This window comes from Petaurus breviceps, unplaced genomic scaffold (genome assembly GCF_028583685.1).
Source record: "Petaurus breviceps papuanus isolate PSGF00001 unplaced genomic scaffold, PetGlider_PUasm1.0 76, whole genome shotgun sequence".
Lineage (NCBI taxonomy): Eukaryota > Metazoa > Chordata > Mammalia > Diprotodontia > Petauridae > Petaurus > Petaurus breviceps.
In genome coordinates, this window is record NW_027186473.1 from 26,876,173 (window position 1) to 26,900,957 (window position 24,785).

At 37.4% G+C, this 24,785-nt stretch overlaps 1 protein-coding gene across 1 annotated transcript in view; it reads right to left on the minus strand.

Moving 5' to 3' along the window:
- LOC138174764 (transmembrane protease serine 11C-like) overlaps positions 1 to 24,785 on the minus strand; it is a 130,333-nt gene that overhangs the window by 97,087 nt on the left and 8,461 nt on the right. Inside the window, exon 3 of the mRNA XM_069105048.1 lies at positions 19,354 to 19,472. Coding sequence (XP_068961149.1) covers positions 19,354 to 19,472 — 119 coding nt within the window. The remainder of the gene's footprint in view (positions 1 to 19,353; positions 19,473 to 24,785) is intronic.

Sequence of the window (24,785 nt, forward strand, 5' to 3'; positions counted from 1 at the left end):
TATAGAATGTTCCAAGACCTGTGATCTCTTAGTGTCACTAATGCTAGGTCTTCTGTGATTCTAATTGTAGTATCATCATATGTAATATTTTTTTGTTGCTCATAATATTTTGTCCTTGATTTTGGGGTTTCAGAATTTAACCATACTATTCCTGTGGGTTTTCCTTGAAGGATCTCTTTCAGGTGGTGATCAGTGGATTTTTTGTTTCTACTTTCCCCTCTTGTTCTAATGCTTCAGGGCAATTTTCTTTAATTATTTCTTGTATTATTGTATCAAGATTCTTCTTTTGATCAGAACTTTCAGGTAGTCCAATTACTCTTATATTTCCCCTTCTTGATCTGTTCTCTAGATCCATTGTTTTTCTTACGAGATATTTCATATTCTCTTCTTTTTTTTTCATTCTTTATGTATATTTTTAAAATTTCTTTGTCTCTTGTAAGTTTGCTGGCTTCCCCTTGCTCAATTCTGATTTTCAAGGAGTCATTTTCTTCCTTAAGATTCTGCATTTCCTTTTCTAATTGGTTGACTTTCTTGTCATAATCTTCCTGGTTTTCTTGTATTATTCTTATTTTTCTTTTAAATTACTTCCTCAATCTCTTTAATTTGATTTTTAAAGTCTTTTTAAAGTTCTTAAATGAATTCTTTCTGGGCAGGTAACCATTTGACATTACTCTTTGGGGTAGAAGAGAATTTCTTTGTTTCAGTATCCTCAGTTGATGAACCCCAGTTTTCTCTATTGCTATAGAAGCCTTCTATGGTTGGATTCTTTCTCTGTTGCCTGTGCACATTTTTTTTAATAATATAGTTTTTATAATCACCTCTAGTCCTGGGGTATGGGGGATGATGCCTCTGACCTCTGATCCTCTTCACTTCTCCCCTCTGACCTTGAACTCAAACCAAGACCTCAATGCTCCTGTTAAGTGCCCATAGTCAGCAGTGTCTCACCACACTGCTTTGTCACTTAAGGGTGTGTTCTGGTTCCTTCTCACAGGTCCATCCCTCCCTCTTCCTCCCTTCCACCACTCTCTTCAGCTGAGTCTGGTGTTTCTTGTCAGCAGAAGTACCCTAGATCTTCCCCAGGTCATATGTCCAATTCCCTTCACTGTCCTGGGGGCATGGGTTCCTGTGGCATGGCTGAGGCAGCCTCCCAACCCAACAAATGCTATTGTCTCCCATGTCTTAATAAATTCTTATTAACTTGCCACTGGTGTCAGAGCACAGGACAGAAGTTTCCCAGATGAAGAAAATGACAGCATGTTCCATATTTTGTAAACACTTTTCATTTATTGATTGCAAAGTATCATTTTTCTCTGTGCGACCTTGGAAAAGGTACTTAATCTCTCTATAGCAAAGTAAAATGAAGGAGTTGTAGTATATGAACTCTGAAGTTCCTTATAATATAATCACATTATATTATAATTCCTTATTATTATTATATTTATTATTATATAATTCCTTATTATATTATTATATATTATAATTCCTTATAATAATTGCATATTACCAACAGTGTTAGACTGGGAGATGAAAGAAACCTCTAGAACAAATATACCTAGAGAACTTCCTTTTGACACTTTGTCCTACCCCCATCACCAATTAAGTGTTTGCTAGAAAAGTTGGAAGGATCCTCTACTCAAATCCTTCCTTGCTTAATAGGTCATGATAATTTTAGACATTAGCTATATTTCATCTATTGTAAAATTAGGTGACATCTTAGGGACCAGCTTCTACTGACTGTGTCTGTCCCTTCAGAGTAGGCAAGACTATCAAAAGATATTTTAAGAATTGTAATAGAACCAAGTTGTATTCTGTCAAATACTTCATTAGCTATACAGTAGCTAATGTGTATATGTTTACAATTGCATCAAAATGCTAGCCAAAGCTATTTGAAGATCCCAAACATATTGAAACATGCAGTGGACTCCCAGAAGAGCAATGTAAATTCAAAATGTTACTCAATTTGTCCTTCAGTGCCTATCATATTTTATCTGTCCAGAATTACTGAAAGTGTATGTCTTCAGTCAGGAGGAGACTACTATTATAACATTATTTATTATATGATACATTATTAACATACAATAATTTATAACACAATAATGAATATTAGTGACAATATTAATTTGATTAATTCATTTTAATAACATTCTGATAATATATTAATATTAGTTAAATTACTTCATTAAAGTAAGTTAGTTAAATTAATATTATACAAGCAAGACATTGTATGAAGGCTTGGGGTTAGCCTTTGCCTTCTGGGACCTTATAATCTTGTTGGAGAAACAGGGTATACACATGAGAAACCATTAAAAAACAATAGCAGACTATATATAATCAAAGCCTAAATGTGTACAACTGGGAGAACAGCTATTGGTGTTTAGATGAGGGAGAGAGTGATGCGGGGTAAAGAGATGAGGAAAAGTATCATAGAAAGAGATCTGGAGGAGATGCAAAATATTGTCTAGCCTAATTCTTTCAGTTTATTAGGGTTAAGATTTGGACCTCTGATGTCAAGTGAAAAACCATCCTCTACCAATGCAGGTAGGCACCTTCTTTGCAGCTTACAGTCTCAGAGGGATACCTTGAGTGCTGAGTGATTTTTCCAGGGTCACACAGCCAATGAATGTCAGAAGCAATATTCAAAGCCATTTCTTGTATGTGAGATTGGATCTCTAGCAACCGGTCATACTTCTGCAGGTGATTAATATATCTCAATTTAAAAGATATCTACTAAGTACATATAATGTACACTGAACAGAGAGAGGAAAAAGAGAAAAATGATATGCTCATGGTCCCAGAGCTAGCTAGAGACTGAGACAGGAAGAGAATTCAGGGCTCTAGATTCTTAGTTGTGCTCTTTCCTCTACAACACTCCTATCAGAGTGTCAGCCTTGAAGATTGATTAGGACTTGAGAAAGGAAAAAAAAACATTATAAGTAGGTGCTACAAGATTAGTCAAAGAACACAGGCAGGAATAAATGTGTTGTATTTGGTACTAAATCATAAGCATTTGGAAACAGGTGAGAAATAAGGGTGAAAATAACAGACCTTGAATGACAGGTTGAGAAACTTAGAGTTTATTCTGCAGGCAACAGGGAGACACTAAAGGTTTTGGTGCAGGGAAATAATCTATTAAAGCAGCGTTTTTAGAAAGAATAACTTGGTAGCAGTGCATGTGATGAATTAGATGGGAAGAAGGTGAGTATGAGGAGGCCAATTAGGTGGTTATGACAATAAGGCAGGCATGAAGTATTATGGGCTAGAGAGGTGACACTAGTAACAGAAAAAAGGGACAATATGAAAGAGAGGCATAATTACCAGGAGTTGGTAACTTATTATACATAGTGGATACAGGAGAGGAAAGACTCAAAGAGAATGCTAAGGTTTTAAGCTTGAATGACTCACACTGGCTAAGATTGGAAAGTCAGAAAAGGGGCCTTATTTAGGGCCAAAATTGTGCCTTTTTATGAGTGGGACACTACAATGGCACTATTGCTTATTAAAATGCTTATTTTAATAGGTAACAGGAGAGCTGCATATTGCTACTTGACCCCTCCTGATAGATATGAACTTTGCTGGAAGAACACAAGTTCCTTTGTATGGTCTTCAGGAATTCCCTAATAATTGACTGCAGCCAGGGATAGATTCTTAGAATTGAATGGAATGGAAAAACATTTATCAAGTGCTTATTATATAATAAATGCTGGATATATAGATATATAAATATCTCTCTCTATGTGTATATATGTATATACATATACATACACACATGCAAACATAGACATATATATATATATAATATATGTATATAAAACCTATTATGAGCCAGGTACTGTGCTAAGTTCTGGAGATACAATTAATAAAAAGAAAGACAGTTCCTATCCAATCAAAAGGGCGAGACAGTGTATAAAAGGAAGCAGGAAAGCTGAGTGGGGGAATGTGACTCTAGATGGTGACATTGGGAAGAGGGCTCCAGCCCTCCAATCAGGGTGGATGGTGTTCATCAAGGCTTGAGTTAGCAACTTGATGGTAAGTTTAGAAATGATGAGCTTATCCTGGGAGGGGCATTGAAACCAGGTAGGGCAACATATGTGAAGTGGAGTGAGTTATTCCTTCCCTCCCCATCCTCATCCAGGGCCATCTCTCCTTGTCCTGATCTGTATTTTGCCACTGGACCCAGATGGTTCCGGAAGAGAGGGCGGTGACTTTGTACAGTCCTGCTTCACTTAAATGCAATTCACTTGCAAGTCACAACATCACCTTCCTAATGTCATTGGTCCTCTTAGACAATGAAGGACAAACAACAAGCACTACTACCACCACATCCTCTATGATCCAGTTATACAGGCCAGCTTTCAGTTCCTCAAACATGACGCTATATTTCTTTGTACTGATTGTATCCCATTTCCATGCTTTGCCCCCTCATTTCTATTTCTAGATTACTCTGGCTTCCTTCAAGACCCAACTAAAATCCCACTTTCTCCAGGAAGCCTTTTCTGGTCTCTTAAGATATGAGTGTCTTCTACTCTCAAATAGTCTCCCCTCTACTGTACCATATACACTATATGTACCTAGGTATTTACATATTATCTTCCCATTAGAATGTATATTCCCCGAAGTTAGGGGCTGCTTTTTAAAATAAATATTTATTTTATTCCAAACTTAAGAAATAAAAACAAACATTCCACATTTTTGCCTTTGTTTTATCCCCAGTGTTTAGCACAGTGCCTCGCACTTGCTGTTATCCAGTCATTTTTCAGTAATGTCTGACCTTTTGTGACCCCATTTGGAGTTTTCTTGGTAAAGACCCTGGAGTAGTTTTCCATTTCCTTCTCCTGCTCATTTTATAAAGGAGGAATTGAGACAAACAGGGTTAAATGACTTTCCCAGGATCATATAGCTAGTAAGTGTCAGGCTGGATTGGAACTAAGGAAGATGAATATTCTTGACTCCAGGTCTGGCATTCTATCCACTGTACCATCTAGATTCCTACCTAGCACTTAAAAAGTGTTTAATAAATACTTGTCAACTGTCTGTTCTTGCTGTGTTTCTGGGCTCCATCATTCTCTTTTGGATGTTTCTCATTTATACCAGTTCTCTCCTTTATATCAGTCAATGTGTGACAAGTGGAGTGAGGAGGTTTATCTCCCACTATCATCAAGAGCAGAGAATGGCAATTTAGAGCAGAAAAATACTTTTTTTGTGGGAGATGTGCTTGGACATAGTTTGAGACTGGAAGTTCCTAGATTTCTCAACTGATGCTGCCTTTTTCTTCAAGGGAATGGGGGAGGAGAAAGGGAAAAAGAGAGGAGATATATTCTCTTCCTCTGTTACATTCCATCTGAAAGGACAAAGGAGAAAATGGGTTTGAGAAGCATCTGAATGAATGATGGATCCAGTTCTCCTTGGATCTCATACAGGTCTCAGAGGAGAAAGTTCTGAAAAAGTCTATTTTCCTGAGTTTGTTAGTCATTAGGACATAGCTCTAGTCTAGTTACTAGGGATAATTCAGAGGAATTTTCTGTGACCTTTAGAGGAATATGTCTGTCCTTCAGCAAAGGTCCAAGTGGCCACACCCAACTGTATGAGCATGCTTTAGTTCAACAAAGCTTCATGCCCTGTAATTTAATTAACTGGACTCACCAAAACAATCAGGGATCCCTCTGGCTACCCCTGATATATTGGCAAAGGACAGTCTTCAATACCAAAAACCTAGTTGACTCCTTAGTTGTTCCTAGTTGGTTGTTCTACTTTCCAAAAATCTGTCCGAGTGAAATTTTATTCTTATGTCTTAAATCCTTTATTTCCTCAATCACTCACCAATATCCTTCACCATCCAAAACTGTATACATGACAACATATACCTTAAATAACACTTGTGGTCCCTGGAGTGAATAGCAGCATTATATTAAGTTTATTCCAAGACTCTAAGGTAAAGTTATGGGAAGATTTCCAGTAGAAATCATGCAATCATCATTTTTAAAAGCTTAGTCTTTTGGCAGTCTATGGAGGAAAGTGTTGTTAAGCATTTGATTGAAGCCAAATGTCATAATCTGAGGATTCTGTAGAGACTTGTCCTTGAGCTGGAGCTTTGGGATAGGACTTTAAGAAATTTAGGTCTTTTCCCAGAAAAAGAACAACAGAGTCAGTGTATTATAGTGGGAAGAGAATCATAGATTCTCAGTTGAACAAAGGTCCTTACAGATTATCTAGTCCAACCTGTACCTGAACAATATCCTCAACAAAGAAATTGACCTGAGCTTTGACACCTCTGACCACTACCTCCTGAGAAGCTTTTCTTTGTTTGAATAGCTCTGTTAGGAAATTTTTCCTTGTATCAAGACAAAATCTTTCTTTCTGTAATACTAGAGTCAGAGCAGCTGGTTTAAATCTTGGCTTTGTTACTTAATACATGTGTGTCTTTGGGAAAGGCATTTAATCACTTTGGACCCAAGTTTCTACCAGCCAGCTCTAAGTCCTGTGAAAATTATGCAGATTTAAAATTCACCAAGGGGCTAATAAAAACATATATTACAATTTTAGCTCTTATTGCCTCTGTCAGAGCAGGGGACTCACCAACTTCAGACTTTCTTTTTCCTTTCCCACAATACACTTACACACATGCATATACACCAGGACTGCTATCTGTCAATTAGTCAAGAAGCCTTTATTTGGCACTTACCATGTGCCTTAGTTGTGCTAAGTACTGGGGATTCAAGGGCAGAAGTGAAACAGTCTCTGGCTTCAAGATTATTACATTCTAGTAGGGGAGATATGCACATACATGGGTATGTATGTGTGTATATATACATAGTACATATGTCTTTATATGTGCATATATATTATATATGTGCATATTTGTACATTGTATATATCTATGTGCATGGATATATATATTTGTGTGTGTATGTGTGCATAATGTAATGCAAGTAGATCTTCCTTATAGAGGAAGGAGCTCTGGATCAAACAATGCTAGCCACATCACCATACTAAATGTGGCTACCAGCTACAGAAATAGGTTGGAGAAAGGTTCAGGATCACATGTAGTAGGAGAGAGCTTGGTATCACTGAGCAGAAAGTAGGGTCACAAATTTAAACATTGAAATTCCTTCCTCTCTGGTGCTGGCAAATATTTGACTGGCTTGGTTGGTTGGGCATGTTATGGCTTATCTGTTTCAGAATGTGTAGCAGTGCCAAGGCACTCCTGCATGTCTGAAGCATGTAGTCAGAAGGAGTTGACCAAGAACAATTGCTGGCTTTACTAAGGCAAATGCACCAAAGGGGAGAGAGATTCCATTAACATTCTGGAATGTCAGACCAGAAAATCTAACAAAGTAGAGCTAGATCACACCAAGGAGAGTAAAGAATTCCAGAAAATTGAGTCAATTACTAGGAAAAGGAAAAAAAAGTCTGATGTCTCATTTACTAAGTTTCAATCTAAGAAACTTTAGCAATAATGTCCAAAACAACTGTGGTAATTTGATTCCAAATTATCTAGGACTTTAAGCCACATATTAAAATTTTAAAATGAATAGCAAACCCACTTTTGTCATAGTACAGGCACAATATTCTGGTATTAAAAGGTCATGAGGAAGTTTTATGAGAGAGAGGGATATGCAAAGACATATTAGAGAGATATAATGTTCTATTTTTTTTGCTTCAGTTACATTTTCTGTACAATGTTCTCACATAAAGAGTGATTTTAGGAATCATTTTCCTCTGTTTACTTCTTAGGTGAGCTGGTCACTTGGAATACAGGGACCTTATTTCTGCTTAGATTCTCTCTAATCAAGAAATATGCTGTTCAGTGATTAACAAGTTGACAACCCATTGGATATGGAATGATGGTTCTGGAACATTGAAATTGTGACTTTAATGCCCAAGGGATGTGGTTATTCAATATAATATTCCAGAACTATCATTTCATGTTCAATGAATTGCCAAGTCAACCTGTTAATCATTGAGCATCAGCTGTATATTACAAGTTATGCAAAAATAACCTCAAATATAAATCCTTGTATTTATGCAATCTATAAGAGCTGACATGTTTTAGTGAAAACTCTTTTCTCCAATTGAATTACTAGATAAAGTAAATTAAAAGGGAGATTAGCATATAGCTTCAAGTTTTGCAATTTTTTTCTTGGTTATCTCCAATATTAATGATTATACATACATATATCTGTATTTATAGCAAATGTTGCTATGGAAGGTGTAGTTTGGTTGAAGAGCATTTTCCCCTTCCCAGAAGAGAAAGTTGTCTGTCTTTACAGATGGGTGTTTTCCCACCAGTCCTCTATCTTTTCTCTCTCTGGACACTAGGGTATGGGGCATGGAAATCACTCAAGCTGTCATTGTTCTAACATACTGGAGACGAAAAGATAAAATCACAATTTTAGCCTTGGGTAAGCTTGTGTCCTGATCCTTACCCCTTATCCTTAGCCCAGAACTTATTAATGCTGATAATTAACAAATTACTGATGAAACCTTAAACACTGAGACTAAAGTTGTCTCTAGGTATTAGATCAGAAATGAGAATTCCTGACCTGTAAATTTTTTTTGTATTAAAATGAATGCCATCCCCCAATTTATACTCTTTTTGAACATAAAACAACAACCAAATCTAATTAATAATATTGTCTGTGCCTAAGGAAATTATATATCAAGTCCTAATAAATGAATAAAAATAATTTAACCAAAAAGATGTAAGGACTTAGGATTTAAAATTTCACCCTTTTAGATGGAAAAGGGAGAGGAAAGGAAGGTGATAATTCATCAACTCCCTGATTTTCTTTAGCAAACAACACTCTCAACCTCCTCAGCAGAACTTTTATTAAATAAATGCACCTGCCAGTGAAAACTTCCAGAAGCTGAATGCTTATATTGGTTCTCTTCAAAATTAAAAAAATCCCAACTGCTTTGCTGCTGTGATCAATTCTCTTCATTCTTGTCCTTCCTCATTCCACTAAATGCCAGTGTTTGCTGCGAGGATGCATCCACAAAGTTTTATTGCATTGAGGTAAATGGAAGACAGTGTTGGTGACGAGAAAGTCATGAGATGGACAAGTCTTTGGTAGTAAGTGACCATTGCTGTTTCTGTTTCCAACTCCATTCCTTCCTAGGACTCCCTACCAAGTCTGGTAGTCTGAGTTTACTGTAGTCTTAAAGTCACAAAGAATTATAAGCTTGGTCTCTTTTGGCGCGTTCATGATAAGGCTTTCTAGATCTTCATAAAATTTTTCCTTGACCTCATCGGGAATCGTCATGGTGGGAACATAGGCACTGATGATGGTGGTGTGATGTTTTCCTGCAAGTGGCAATCAATTGTCATGAGCCTGTCATTCACTCCTTTTGGTAGCCAAATAAGCTTGTTGACTAGATTCATTTTGATTACAAAAGCTATGCCAGCTTCAAAATGTTTCCCTTCACTGCAACCACTCCAGAAAAATGTGTATACAGCTCCAACTTCAGTAAGCTGGCTATTTGCCAGCCTTGCTTCACTCAGGGCTGCTATTTGGATGTAATACTTGCTGAGTTCTCTTGCAGCAAGAGCTCTCCGTCTTTCAGGTTTACTGGATTTTGTGTTGTTTGTAACTGTGCACACATTCCATCTACTGATGGTGAGTGGAATCATCCTTGCAGACATTTTTGTATATTTTTTGTGTTTCTACTGTAGAGTGGGATTCCCTGTCTGCTGTGGTAATCAGGCCAGATTAGGAAAGCAGAAAATTTTTAGAGCACTTTTTCTAGACCCTTCCTCATACCAGAAGGTGAACATTGTGATCCTTAAAAGGCTGCTCAGATACTCAGGGGGCTGCCAAATCCCATTGCTGCTTCCAGTGAGAAGACAGCCCTCTGGCCTGGGCCTCCTGTGTGCAGCATTGTGACTACAGCTCACAGGGTATCCACACCTGCTGCTTCATCACTTGCCACAGGACTTTGAGATAGGTAAAGATGATAAAATGGTATGGGTGATGTCTTTTGATTTGTGCATAAATTGTAACTGGTCTGTGGTAGAGCATTCCAAGCCCGTACTGGTCTGATCAGTCACAGTTGGACCACTGAAACTTGACTTTAATATAATCGTGTCATTTTGGCTCTCTTCTAGAACAAAGGACAACAACCACCACCTCCTCATTCCAATTTTCCAGATCAGCATAATCTGACCTGGTCCAGTCCAAATCATGATGAATTCCCTCTGTTTCCTACCTGAGAAGAAAAGTTGGTTTTCTTCCCAAACACTGAACTATGTTCCGCAAGAGAGTCCTCTGAATGATCTCTTATCTTACTCAATAATTAGCTTAGATAGAGGGATGGCACCTGAGGTTATTTCTTGAAAATCGACCTTAAAGAAGGTTCAGGGAGCAATCTGGTATTTGACCAGTAGCCTGTGTGGTAACTAGTGCATATTTGTCCAGTAGTTTTGGAAGGAGCAGTGGTGATCTGTGGGTCCTGAGAAGTCAGACTCCTGGTTACTGGCCTACACAAGTGATCTCACTTGTCAGTGCTCTAAGTGGCTTTCAAGCACTGTAAGTTGCAGAAAAGGTGGCATTGACTTGCATGGCAGAGGGAGTTTCTTCATTCAGGAATTCCCTATACCAATGAAATCACAGGTCCAATCCCTATTCCTCTTACATTATGACTGCTTGGTACATTTCTCTGGTACAATTTATTGCTAATGATACACACCTCCACTTTGTGTATGTTATTATGTTTCACTAGTGTCACTTAGCAATGGAATATACTTTTTAATAACTATAATAGATGGAGCATCATTGTGCTTAATGAAAATGGAAAGAGAGGCACGTAAGGTCAGTTACTCAGACAAATGTAAAAGTGACTTCAAGATGAGTATGGCCAATATCTGGCAACTCCCTTTTGCTGGGACTGAGTTCTGAACTGGAATGAGAAAACTCAAGGATCTTCGAGCAGAATACCGGGATGAAGATCTAGACTACAGTATATTTTTGGAAGGCTGCTGGAAGATGTTTGTCTATGTACATAGAATGAAATGACTTCTTAAAAATATTCTGTTATCTTGTTACCGTATCATATTCTATAGTTTGCAGAAGCATAGTACAGTAGAAAGTGTCTCAGAAGGAGATCTAGGTTTTAATCTTAGCCCTGCCCTTTAATTCTGTGACCTTGGACAAGTCACTTTATTTCTCAGGGTGTCAGTTTCCTTATCTATAAAGGTCATTTCCAGCTGTAAATCTCATGATCCAAAGAACAGATGATATTCCTACCTAGTAGGATGAAACTCTCTTCTATCACAAAAATTAACTTCAAGTGATTTGTGTTAACTTTTTAACATCAACTTAATTTTAAGTCTCAGTAAAACTCAAGAAAGCTCATCATTTTCAATGATCCTAAAGGAATTTCCACCCCCTTCCTCTTCTCATTAGATTCTTGGATGACTTCTGCTGTGTTCATTGAATTGTCAAGACAATATAACATAGAGCCATCATCAGGGAATCTGCCACACGCTTGTGTTTTGTTTTTTAGCATTTGTGTATACTTCTTCACTTAAGTATTCCCCTGATGCCTCATCTTGGTGTAGATGAGACCCCCAGGTTCTTACAGGCTGTGCTAGTGGACTGTAATCTCTAGCAGATCTGGTAACTTGGAAAGACTTCAAGCACAGGCCCTACTGGGCTGTTCTTCTGCCCCCTAAAGACTAGGCTAGCAAAGTTGAGAAGTTCGTCAGTGGGTTGGCCACAGGATTATCTCAAAGATTATCTAATTATTCATAAAGAAACTATAGTCTGAAACATTAGAAAGGAAAGGTATCTATGCAAAAGAAATTAGGTACCCTTGAAATACAGAAGTTTTATTTACTCACTTTCTTTTCCTTTACCAAGTGTTGCTTTCTTGCTTTGCTTATTTCAGTCCCCCTCCCTTACATTCTTGTCTTTGTAACTCTGAGCTTCACCTTCTCCTCAGAACCCTCCAACTTTATGCACTTTAATAATTTTGCTAATGGTAAAATCATATCCACTTAGAGAATTTTAGAACTGGAAGGGACTTTATGGGGTCAAATAGTCTAGTTTTCTCTTTTTATATGTATGGAAAGTGAGGCTTAAAGAGCCTACTGGATTGCCTATAATTAGAAAATGGCATATCCAACATTCAGACTCAGGTCTCCTGACTTGAAGGTGGAATCAAAACTATTCCATCATAGGAGAGCTACAGGCTTTAAGGTTGAACCCTAAATCAATTAGCAGACCTAAGTTTTTAAAATTGCAAATGTTAATGATAAGCCAGGGTTGACCCCAGTTGTGGTCTATTAGAATCTTTTCTATAGATAGTCAAAAACACTTTGTCCTACGCCAAACTCATGAAGAATTGTAGCCACTGTCAGTGCTTTTTTTTTTGAGGTAGCTGGATTGAGGATATTCAGTGCAAGCCATTGTAGGAACACTGTTGTGGTGAATTTAGAGGCTCAAGTCCTAAGGTCATTTACAAAACTTTCCTTGATGCTTAGTATAACAGATTGCAATTTTTCTGCACTTCTCATATAAATAAAATACTCAGTATCTACTCCATGTTGAGAGGGTACATTTATTTCAACAAACACATATTAATTATTTACTATGTGCCAGGCATAATTCCGGGTGATGAGGAAAAGACAAAAATGACTTCCAAGGAACTTCTTGGGGTCAGGGTGGGGTAGCAAGAAATCCCATTGAAAGGAAATAGGGGTCAAGATGGTGCAAGTGGCAACTCATTTGAACTCTCCCAACTTTCCTCTCTAAACAACTTTAAAATTATGCCTGAAATCAAATTCTGGAGTGGTAGAGCCAACAAAAGATTGGAGTGACATATTTTTCCATACCAAGACAACTTAGGAGGTTGGCAAGAGAGGTCTGTGACACCAGCTGCAGGTACACCAGCAGCATGCTTTAGAGTCAGGCTGTGACAAGGGCAGCAGCTTTGGAGCTCTCAGCCCAGAGACAGCCCTATTTAATGCCTTTGCTCTAGGCCTTCTCTGATTCTCACAATAAATATGATTTTTCTCCTTTGGACCTCATAAAGTACTTTGCTTTAGATGTCTGTATTCATTTTAAAAAGTTACAGTTATCTGTATGTAGCAAGGTTGAATGAGTCTTTTGAGGCCATTATAGGAAACAGACATTCAGAGTTCCTCTGGAAGCTTCTTAAGACTCCAACAACAATGCAACTTATTGCTCAGGCCTTTGAAAATGAACTTCTAGTCCAAATAGTGGCTTAAGGCACTCTAGGGTGATGTAATAGGCTGCTGGAACCCTGAGTTCCATCTCTCTGTCCCATGATGGCAATAATGGGCTGGGGATAGAAGAAAAGGCTTCTAATTTGTGACCCTCTTTGGCTCCAGTTTTCCAAATGACAAGTCATGACTGTCAGTGAGGGATGTCAAAAGACAAGTTTGCTCTATCACATAGATCTTCCTCATGTGTTGTCTAATACTGGGCGTCTTAACTAGGGGAACCTGTGCTGGGTCTTTGACCTTTTTTGGCTTCTTCTTTGTGTTTTCCTTCCTTAATAGGTCAGCACTGTCAGTGGTGGAAAGAGAAGGCTGATGCCTAGGGCGATGGCAATCAGAGTAGTTGTTTTATAGCAGTAGTGGGATCAGACTGGAGGCACGGAAAGGGGCAGTAGGAGAGAAAGAGAAGACGCTGTAAAGATGATACTATTTGTTACTTGACCAAATTGCGCTGAGTAGAGGCGAAATATAAAGTGGCTAATTAGCAGCTTTGTAGAAACTATTCATATCCCCTCTACTCCGAAAGGCTTAAATATTAGGCTTCCAAATGATTGTACTAGTGGTGATGGGTCATTAAATTCTGTTCCACTCAGTCTATAATTCTTTATTTGCTTAGTATTCCCTTTTCTGTGTGTAATGAGCTACCTGTTCCTTATATGATTCACTTTTGTACATTGGGTGCCTTTTATTTTTACTTTTAATCTCTTCTTTGGGAAAACTCTAAAATAGAGTGCCAAACACTATTATTGTAATTAGCAATATTCTTTGGAAAGCTGAGGCAGGGGTGAGAAGCCGATGAATGTGTGAACTGGGACTCCAGTTCTCCTGTTGAAAAGTAAGGCTTTTGACAGGTAACACTCTGCAAATCACAGTAGCAAGAAAAGGTCAACGGATGGTGCATGTTGTCAGCACTAGTTGAGTAGGGCCTACCCAGGCCACTGTGCTGGATAATATGTGTTATATCCTAGCTTATAATTTCTATGAGGGAAGAAACCATGCCTTAGCTAAACCTTGTGTTTTCTCCAGGGCCTAGCACAGTGCTCTAAATGTAATTAAGATGTATATGTATATGTATATATGTTAGGGGCAGCAAGGTGGCACAGTAAATAGAGCACTGGCCCTGGAGTCAGGAGGAGTCATTTAACCCCAATTGCCCTCTCTAAAAAAGCAAAAAAAAAAAAAATTAAAAAATACATGTTACATTGAATTAAAATATATGTACATAATATTTTATTCCTTTGTTGTCGTATCTTTAAGATTATTAGATATGGGAATTATTATGAGCTAAAACCCAAGAAGGAAAAAAATAAAAAGGTCCTGTATACACCAAAATATTCACAGCACCTTCAATGCAGAGATAGGAAAAATGAGAATGAAGAAAAATACATGGGAAAGTATGGTTCAGGAGAAAGAAATTAGAGAAGCCAAAGATTTGTAAATTATATGGAAAACACACCTCTGTATCATGAATACTTAATAAAGGAACCCATGGATGCTGGACATGGTGAGCACCACAAATCACAGAGAATAAAACTGATGACCCATTATTAGTATTGTAGTTGTCCTTGAGTTTGCTATCTGTGCACTGACAAAATATCAACTTGTATAACATACAATCATAACTTATAATACAGAAGAAGAAAGATTTCACTTGGAATTATTTGAACAAACTTTTGAAAATAAAAATGTGAGATATGGACAACAGAAATGATATCACCAATTATAAATAATTTTATACAGAAGTTCAACCCATAAAAAAGAGTCCAAAAATTCTTTAATTAACAAACATTTGACTTACTTATTATAAGTTAGAGACTGATAGTTACCAAATGCAACACAAGGTTATAAAGGTAAAATCTTAAGAAGTAGCATGATAGACAATTATGAGCAGTGTCATCTCATAAAGAAACAATGGAAGATAAAACTAGTTTAAAGGAAGCTTGGCAAGAGATCCAACTAAGTTATTGCAAGGATATTCAAGGATGAAAATGGAAAGAGGAATACAAGCAGATGGTAAATTTTTATCAAAATATAGTTGTGGAAACCATTTTGACAAACAAAAAATATCAAGGATAATGGGTCTACCACAGTTGGACTCTAACATTATAGTCCCAGATTTGGGTAAGAGAAGAACAGGCTCTATTGCTTTGGAAAACTGCAAAACACTTATACTAACCTCAAGCTTCTCATAAACAGAAAAGACCCATCTTTTTATTACAAACAATTTACTGGTACTGATGAATGGAACATCACTACCTCAGAAGAACTAAAGATGACCATAATACAAAGGGAAATGGAAAGGCTTATATTGCATAGGAACATATAACCAGTGAAAAACTCCAAAGAATAAGAGTAAAGGATGTCATCAAAGAATTGTCTGACAAGAAAAGAAGATGGGCTGACCCATTTGATAAATTGAAGGATAGCAGGTGAATAACCAGTGTTCCACTAGTACTCTTAAGATATTGGGAGAAAGCAAGGAAGACCTGTGGCCTTTTGGATAGATTTCCCTCCTCGCTCTCTCCTCCTTTCGTCCTTCTTCCATGGACAAATATAATCTGGGATGGGCAGACCCTGGAGGGCTTGAGATCTACATCATTAGAAGTAACTCCTGAATTGATGAAATTACAGATCTACTTGAATTTGAAAGTACTTATAGCAACCATTCCAGTAACAATGAACTGGAAGCAAAGTAGTTACCTACAGTTTCCGGAGTGGCTTCAGAAAACTGTGGCAAATAGATGTATTGGAATATTATTGTGCTTTAAGAAATGACTATAAAGGATATAGAGAAGCGTGGGAAGATTTGATGTAGTGAATAGAATACTGAATTAGCGCCAGGAAGACCCGAGTTTAAGATCCTGCCTTAGACACTTACTAGCTGTGTTTTAGGCAAGTCACTGGTCCTCTAATAGTCCACACACAGGGACCACTTGTGGTTAGCACACATAGTGAAGTGTTCCATGTGGAGGACAGGATGAGAGCTCATATGTGGAGGGAAAACTCATACATTCATGGCTGCTGCTGCTGAATTTTGGTGACATCATTGTGCTTTTCTTGCTGGGTCTGCTTCCCCATTGGTTCTAGGTGGTGTGTGGTCTCTGCCAGAGGTCTAGTCTCTTCTAAGTAAGTGGTTTCTGGAGCATATGAATGCCTTGCTTCCTATTGGTGTCATGTAGTTTCTGATTACTGATATTCTACTGGCCTTGTGGTTACTGCCATGTAAGGCACTAATTGGCACAAGGCTTTGGAGTTTCTGCTTCCAGATTTGAACTTCAGGTGGTATCCTTAGCTGAGCTGTTCTTCCCTGGGAGAGGTTGCATGTTTTCTGTCCTCTCTCTTTTAGCTCAAAGCCTAGAGCTTTCATGATATGGCTCCTTTAGAAAAGTGAAAGACTAGCACACCCAGTCATCAGACTAGGGAGGAAAACTTTTATCAGCTTTTTTTTTTTTTACCATGGGTACAGAGGCAATGTTGTTTCTCCATTTCCCTGAATAGAACTGGATGTTTCATCTTCAGAAGGAGGCTCCCTGCCCCAGGCACCAAGCTTTTTGGAAAATAGAGCCATTCACCCAGTTAATTTGTGCCTTTAGACTTGTCTATTGTTATTATCATTATTAATCTTCCAATTTCCTGTTCAACTGAGGGCAGATTCACTATCAGGACTCTCAACCTGATTTAGGATCAGAAAGCCCTTTTAGCTCCCAGATTAATTTCTTCATGGAGATTTGCTGCCTTCAAACTCATTTTAACATGAATCTACCATAGAATCCTCACAAAGCTATGTGGGTTTACCAAATACACCTTTTAAGAGCCCTCAAATCCATTTGATCTCTCATGCAAATGAATGGAGAGGAAAATTCTCAAGAATAAACTAAGCTTGGGGCTTCCTACCTTCATCTTGATGTGTCCTATAAAACCTTTCCAGGCTTTGAGTAGGCCTGAAAATGGTTCAAGAAGAGAATAGGCCATCTATCACAAATGGTTTTCTATGGGAGATGAAAACTTTATGGTTAGACAATAAATTGAAAAATACTGAGAATATAAGATGCTAATTATTTCTTGACTCTAGAAAAAGATTTGATTCAGTAGATCAAAGTACTTCTTATAGGCTTTTCTCTAACATGATGTGGCAATCCTCATGTTAAAATCATATGAGATTCCTTGAAAAATGTAACAACTGAGGAAACTGTATTACGACATCTTTAATTTCAAAAGATTCTTTCTCAGGGTCATGGAGGAGATCCAGTCAAGAGTTCAAATGAAAAGCAGATGACAAAGTTTTCCAGATGCTCACTGAACAGAACCTCCTAGATTAGATGTATAATCACTTTAAAAGACTTTGGCTTAATTATCCATACAGGAAAAAGAGAAACTGAGTGGTATAATGGAAAGGGTTGGACTTAAAATCAGAGGACCTGGATTCAAATCATGGTTTTGATAGTTAATATCATTGTCACTTTGGGCAAGACACTTAACATTTCTGAACATCAGTCTCTTCATCTGTAAAATGAGGGACTTATATTGGACAATCATTAGAGTTTGTCTAACAACGAAATCAATGATTTTATGAAAAACAGATTGAATGAAGTATGCCTTTTGTCCATAGTAGAGCAGGTCAGGAAGACCTGAGTTAAAACCTGGCCTCAGACACTGACTAGCTGTGTGATCCTGGGCAAGTCACTTAATCCTGTCTGCTTCAGTTAATTCATCTATAAAATAAGCTGGAAAAGGAAATGGCAAGCTACTCCAGGATCTTTACCAATAAAACTTCAAACAGGCTCACAAAGAGTCTGACATGACTGAATCACCTGAACAACAACACCATCCATACTATAATGCGCAGTAAGGTAGAAAGCTCATTCAGTTGGTCCATCGCTATAAATGTCTTGGTCAGACATTGTAGACATTGAACCAGGTCCATTGAATAGGAGGAAGAAGTTAGGCTAGATTGTTTTGGGGATGTTGCACAATGCTTTTAATGACCCCAAACTTTCTTTTCTCAATAAAAAAGATTAATTTTTTTTCTTTTGGGAGTGGGGAAGGAAGGGCAATTGGGGTTAAGTGACTTGCCCCTAATTTTTTATTAACATGAGTAATCTTCCAGTGATGTGATAAGGCTATGAGTCAAGGAATACTAAAATCTCCAAATAATTAAAATTCTATGGCACCCAATGGGCAACGAAGAGGTACAGAATGAGTACAAGGAAGCTGCATCATCTTATCAGTGAAGAATTACACAGGAAAGGGGCGGGTAGGTGGCACAGTGAATAGAGTACTAGCCCTGGAGTCAGGAGGACCTGAGTTCAAATTCAACCTCATACACTTAACACTTACTAGCCAAGTGACCTTGGGCAAGTCACTTAACCCCAATTGCCCTGCCTTCCCCCCTCCAAAAATAAAAAAAAAAGAATTACACAGGAAAGATGAGTAACATTAAAGAATGACTGGAAAAGAAGAGAGAAGAATAACCAATGGACAGTGTGGTGCCATCTGGAGGAAGAGGCCTAACACTTGGAGTAGACTCTCTGTGGAGGATATATGGGAAGATACAAGCAGAAGTAACATAAGAGAAGAAGGAATAGAAAGGTCATGAGTTATATTGTTGGAAAGAGCACACATTTCTGAGATCAAACATCCTTCAATGTGTTCAAGATTTATATTCTAGGCCATTGCCAGTATATATAAAATTTCCAAGGCATTATATTTAAGATAGTAATTTTTTAAATGTCTCAGTGATTTAGAATTACAAATTTCTCCCACCTTGAATTCAACTGAAAGTATAAAAAGAGAATGAGGATACTAAATTGAATATTTTACATAGAGAAGCAACATGGTATAATGGAAAGATTGGAAGATGTGGCTCAAATCCTGGTATCAACAATTACTAGCTATGTTATCATGGACACATCAGTTAACTTTCTTGATCTTTAGTTTAATCATCTGGGAAATGGAGATACTTGTATTATCCACTTTACAACATGGTCATAAGGAAAGCACTTTGTAAAACTAAAAGTGCTATATTAATATGTTGTTATTATTTGTAGAATTAACTTCTACCACTTTCAAAAATATTGTATGGAAGAGGAAAAAAGGCAAAAGAAACCCAAACTTACCAAAGACACTATCCTTTCATTTAGATCTATGTATTCTTGAGAATATGGCTTGCCAAACTTGTTGTCATATTCAACATTAGTAAGTTTAAAGCTGATGTGGTAATAGAAAGGTGTTTTACCTGTGAAGTAGAGAGAGAAATATTAGTATTTATATTGCTTTTTTTGTATCTAGCTACTATTCCCATGGAAGAAACAGCATGTGAAATAGAAGTTGAGTGCCCAGAAAATATTGATATTGCTTTGACAGAAAAGTGATTTCTCTCAAAAAAAATTGTGATGTACCTAATTTTAAAAATGAAAAATTTTAAAAATTCAATAAACCAGGATTCAAGTTTGCTACATTAGAATGCTATGCCACATCACTATATTTCTATAATAATCAAACAAGCATTTATTAATCATCTTTTCTATGACAGGCACTCTACTAGGTGTCTGGGATGCAAAGAAAAAGAATGAAAGAATCCTTATTTGCAAAGAGTTTATATTATAACAAAGGAAACAACAAAGACACAAATATGTGCGCATAGAACAAATAGAAAGAGAACAAATACAAATAAATAGAAAGTTGCTATATACAAGTTAGCTTGAAAGGGAGGCCTCTAGTAGTTAAGATCAGGTAATGCTCTAGGTAGAAAAACTTGAGTTGTGTCTTCGAGGAAGGGAGAGATTCTGGGAGGCATAAATAAGTAGGGAATACACTCTAGGCTTGGATGACAGCCGGTGTAAAGGCCCAGAAACAGAAAATGTAGTATTGCGTAGGAGGAACAGTCAGTCAACAATCATTTATCAAATGCTTAGAAAGGCAAAATTCTTTTGTCTAAGGGGGGGGGGGAACAATATGCAAACAACTATATACAAATAAGGTATATAAAGAAATACACGTAAAAAAGGCACAACAGTAATATGCAGAGTATGGGAGAAAGTAATATGCAATGGGTGATGGAAGATAGAATTGGGGCAAGCTTGGGAAGGGCTTTAAAAGCTCAACAGACGATTTATATCTGATCCTAGGGTCACTAGAGATCCCATTAGACTGTAGGCTCCTTGAGAACTTAGACTAACTTTTATATTTCTTTATATTTTCAGTGCTTAGCATAGTGTGTGACACACAGTAAGCACTTAAATGCTTATTGACTTACTGACTGACTATTGGAGTTGATTGAGTGGGTGAGTGAAATAGTCACATCTTTGTTTAGGGAAAATCATTTTGGCAGTGAGGATAGACTAGGTGTAAGGAGACCCATCAGGAAGCCATCACAATAATCTGTCAGAGGTGATGAGAGCTTGAACTAAGGTGGTAACTGTGAATAGAGATAACAGGTAGGCTATGGAAGATATTGTGAAGTATTTACTAGCTGTGTGATTCTGGGCAAGTCATTCAAATTCTGTCTGCCTCAGTTTCCTCATTTGTAAAAATGGGATGATAATTCACCTCCCAGGATTATTGAGGATAAAATGAGATAATATTTGTAAGGCACGTTGCAAACTTTAAAAAACTACATAAATGTTAAGTATTGTTATTATTATTAATGATTGTTATCATTTTGGAGGTAGGAATGGCAAGTTTTGGCAATTAATTAGATATATGGCATGAGGAGGGGTTGGAGATAACACCAGTGTTGCAAATCTGGGAGACTGGAAGAGTTCCTTAGGTAAAAATAAGAAAGTTTAGAAGATGGTTGGAATTGGGTGGAAATATAATCATTTCTATTTTAGATATTTCTGGACACCCAGATTGAAATGTCTAATAGGCACTTGGTGATGGGAAGACTGAAGCTCAAGGGAGAGACTGGGGCAAGATATAGGGATTTGGAAATAATTTATATAGAGATGTTGATTCATTCCATGGTAGCTTATGTAGTCACCAGGAGAGACAGTGCTGTTCTTAGTTTTCAAAGAGGACCAATGACATCTTGGGTATTATCTTGACTTGCACATGAATTGGATTTAAATGAGTCAGAGTTGTACAAAATCATCAGTCTCAATCTCTTCCTGAGTCATTGAAGTCCAGTGACAGGACAAAAGTCAAGATGACTGGCAATGGCCTAGAATGCAGTGGGTGACATTGGCATCTTTGATGTCTGACCAAGGTCTAAGCACATCACAGTGCCTACATTAGCTGCCTTTATGGCCATTGGAACAAATTATTCTCACCTACCCATTCCACCCAGAAAAGTCTTCACATGCTTGGGGTAAATATCCCAACTCCCCAGTAGGTTGGAGACCTGTCAGTTACCCTCAGCCACATGAATCTGCCCAGATGGTTTACCAGGGTGTGGCTGCTGCACATACTACTTGAGCCACCAGTGAGAGAGTTGAGTGAATCAGGTGAATACCAAAGGTAGAGGAGCAGCCCTGAAAAGGGCTCAGCCACCCATCACAGCAGAGAGAATACAAGGACCTAGGACCGAACTTTGAGAACATTCACAATTGGGAGAAGGACGAACTGGATGATGAACTAGCAAAGAACACTGGGAAGGAGCTATTAGGTAGAAAAGAACATGGAGACCATAGTGACATGAATAACCAGAGAGGAGACAGTATATACAGAGACAAAGTGGTTGACAGCAACAAATGCAGCAGCTAGGTCAAGAAAGATGAGGACTGACAAAAGATCATTAGATTTATTGATTAAGAGATCATTGGTGGGGCGGCTAGGTGGCACAGTGAATAGAGCACAGGCCCTGGAGTCAGGAGGGCCTGAGTTCAAATTTAATCTCAGACACTTAACACTTACTAGCTGCAGTGACCTTGGGCAAGTCACTTAACCCCAATTGCCCTGCCTTCCCCCATCCAAAAGTAACAACAACAAAAAAAGAGCGATCATTGGTAATCTTAGAGAGAGAAATTTCAGTTAATGATGAAGTCAAGAGCCAGATTGTATTTAAAAAGGAATAATGTCTGCTTTTGCAAAATTTGCATTCTGTCATGGGTAACAACAGACACCTATATAAATATAATACAGAATTCTAATTCTAAGGTTATAGTTGGAAATGGAAAACCAGAAAATCCAGGTTTTTTTAAAGGCCATAAAACCCCAAATAATGGTGCTACTTGTGTCATCCAAAAGAGGTGTGTCCACTTAACAATGCCTTCCTATGATATCCAAACATCTTGATGGAAAGTATAAAATTCAGTTAATCATATAGGCATTTTGTCTACCCAATGTCAAATATTAAAACATGTGAAGATTTTAGATGATTCCTTAGACTTTTTCCACTGTTTGTCTAGATGTTTTGGCTTTGCACAGGCAACCTCCTATTAGGAGACTCCAGCCACTTATTTTTTTTTTCAATCCAGTAGTAAAAGATTTGTTAGGAAGCTGGGAATTAGGAAGCAACTCCTCAGTTATTCTAAATAGTTTTAGGAGTCACTATACTTTGTTCCTTAAATCAACAAGCCTGTGTTGATTTAAGAAAATATTAATTTAATTTAATTTAAGGAATTAAACAGATGTCCTAATGGTGAAGTTAAAATCAAGTGTTTTTTTTAAGATAAAGATTTGCAAGTAGCTTAATCTCTAAAGTTAACAATTTTCTCTAATAAGGTATTACTGTGCCCATAAATTAGCTAATCCACAGGTTGAATTTTGTTAAAAAAAATAGTTTCACCAAAGAAATTTCTATTGTGATCTTTACAATAAATGTGCACATAAAACATTGCTGTAGAATAAACTAAATATAGTATCTATATGTTTTTAATGAATCTTTATTCTTTCTACTACTTTAGACTATAAGATGCTTGGAGTCATATTCTTTATCTTGTTATGGAATCCCAGAAAGACAAAACTGGAAGAGATAATACCAGAAATCTTCTAGCCTGATTTTTCCATTTTATAAATGAGGAAACATCACAGAGAGGTTAAATATTTCAAACAAGGTCATGGAGTTAGTGGAAGGTATAGGAATAAAATATAGGTCTCCTCTTTCCTAGATAAGTATTCTTTTCACTATCCCTGCCCCACTCCAATCTCCTTTATTATTTCTTCTGTTTCTTTTTGTACAACAAATCAGAATGATTGTCCTTAATCAGTGCTTTGAGGGATTATGCTGTTTTAGCAGCTTGTGGAAGCATGGAGAAGGCAGTGACCTTGCCTAGTTGATATAAAAAAGTAGCTAAGACATACTTTATAATGCATGTATGTATACACACATGCATAATACATACACATATACATTCATTAATTTCCTCCACTCTTATCCAAGACAAAGTGGGTGGAACTGTCCTTGCCTATTTCCACTTATTTTCTCCCTCAAAAAATAACTTTGATGTTCACTGTAACTTGATTTCACTTGTATAAAATGTGGAGGTGGAGAGCAAATACATGGTGTGATTTGCCCTGTCCACCTCCATGTGCCCCCTCCAAAACCCAAATATTCCTTGTTGTGCACAGGGTTGGTGTTCAACAAATGTTGTTGCCTATTTGACTGAAATGAACTCTGGTAGAAGGAAAGTCATATATGTGTGGAAAGTTTTATTTTACTGATAGCTAGCCTATAAAGTGTGTGTGTGTGTGTGTGTGTGTGTGTGTGTGTGTGTGTGTGTGTAAGAGGGGTTTGGTCTATTGACCATTTAATAATTGAATGGTGATGACACTTTGAAATATATGAATTTCATTTTTAAAGGAAAATTTTTAGCAACATTGGTTCATTACTCAATTTTGTTAAAAATAGTATTCTGGTGACAGGTACTATGCTTACCACTTGGAGATACAAAGTCAAAAAATGGAAACAATCCCTATATTAAGGAGTTTAAATTTTATGGTAGCTGGTGTCATAGTGGGTAGAACACTGGACCTGGAGTCAGGAGAACTGAGTTCAAATCTGTTCTTAGACCCTTACTAGCTGTGTGACCTTAAGCAATAGTCTCTATTTGCCTCAGTTTTCTTATCTGTAAAATGGGGATAATAACAGGACCTGTCTCACAGGGTTGTTAAAAGGATCAAATGAGATAGTAAAAAAGCACTTAGCATAGTGCCTGGAACATTGTAGCTGTTATATAAAGGCATATTCCCTTCCTTTCTTTGGGATATAATAGTAAATATGTTCAATTGTGTCTCATATGAGACATCATCTCTGTGATCCTATTTGGGGTTTTCATGGCAAAGATAATGGAGTGGTTCACCATTTTTTTCCCTCTAGTTCATTTTACAGATGAGAAAATTGAAGTAAACAGGATCAAGTGACTTGCCCAGGGTCACACAGCTAGTAAGTCTGAGGCCAGATTTGAACTTTATCTGTTTTGCAACCTAACCTCCCCATATATACTGAATACAATATAAAAGCAAGCATGCTAAAAGCAAGCTAGTTAGGGAAGGTTGAAGGAAAACTAATAATAAGAGGTTTTATAAAACAGTTTACATATTATATCTCATTTTATCCTTACAACAACAACCCTGTGAGATGGCTGTTATTATTTCTGTTGTCTGGATG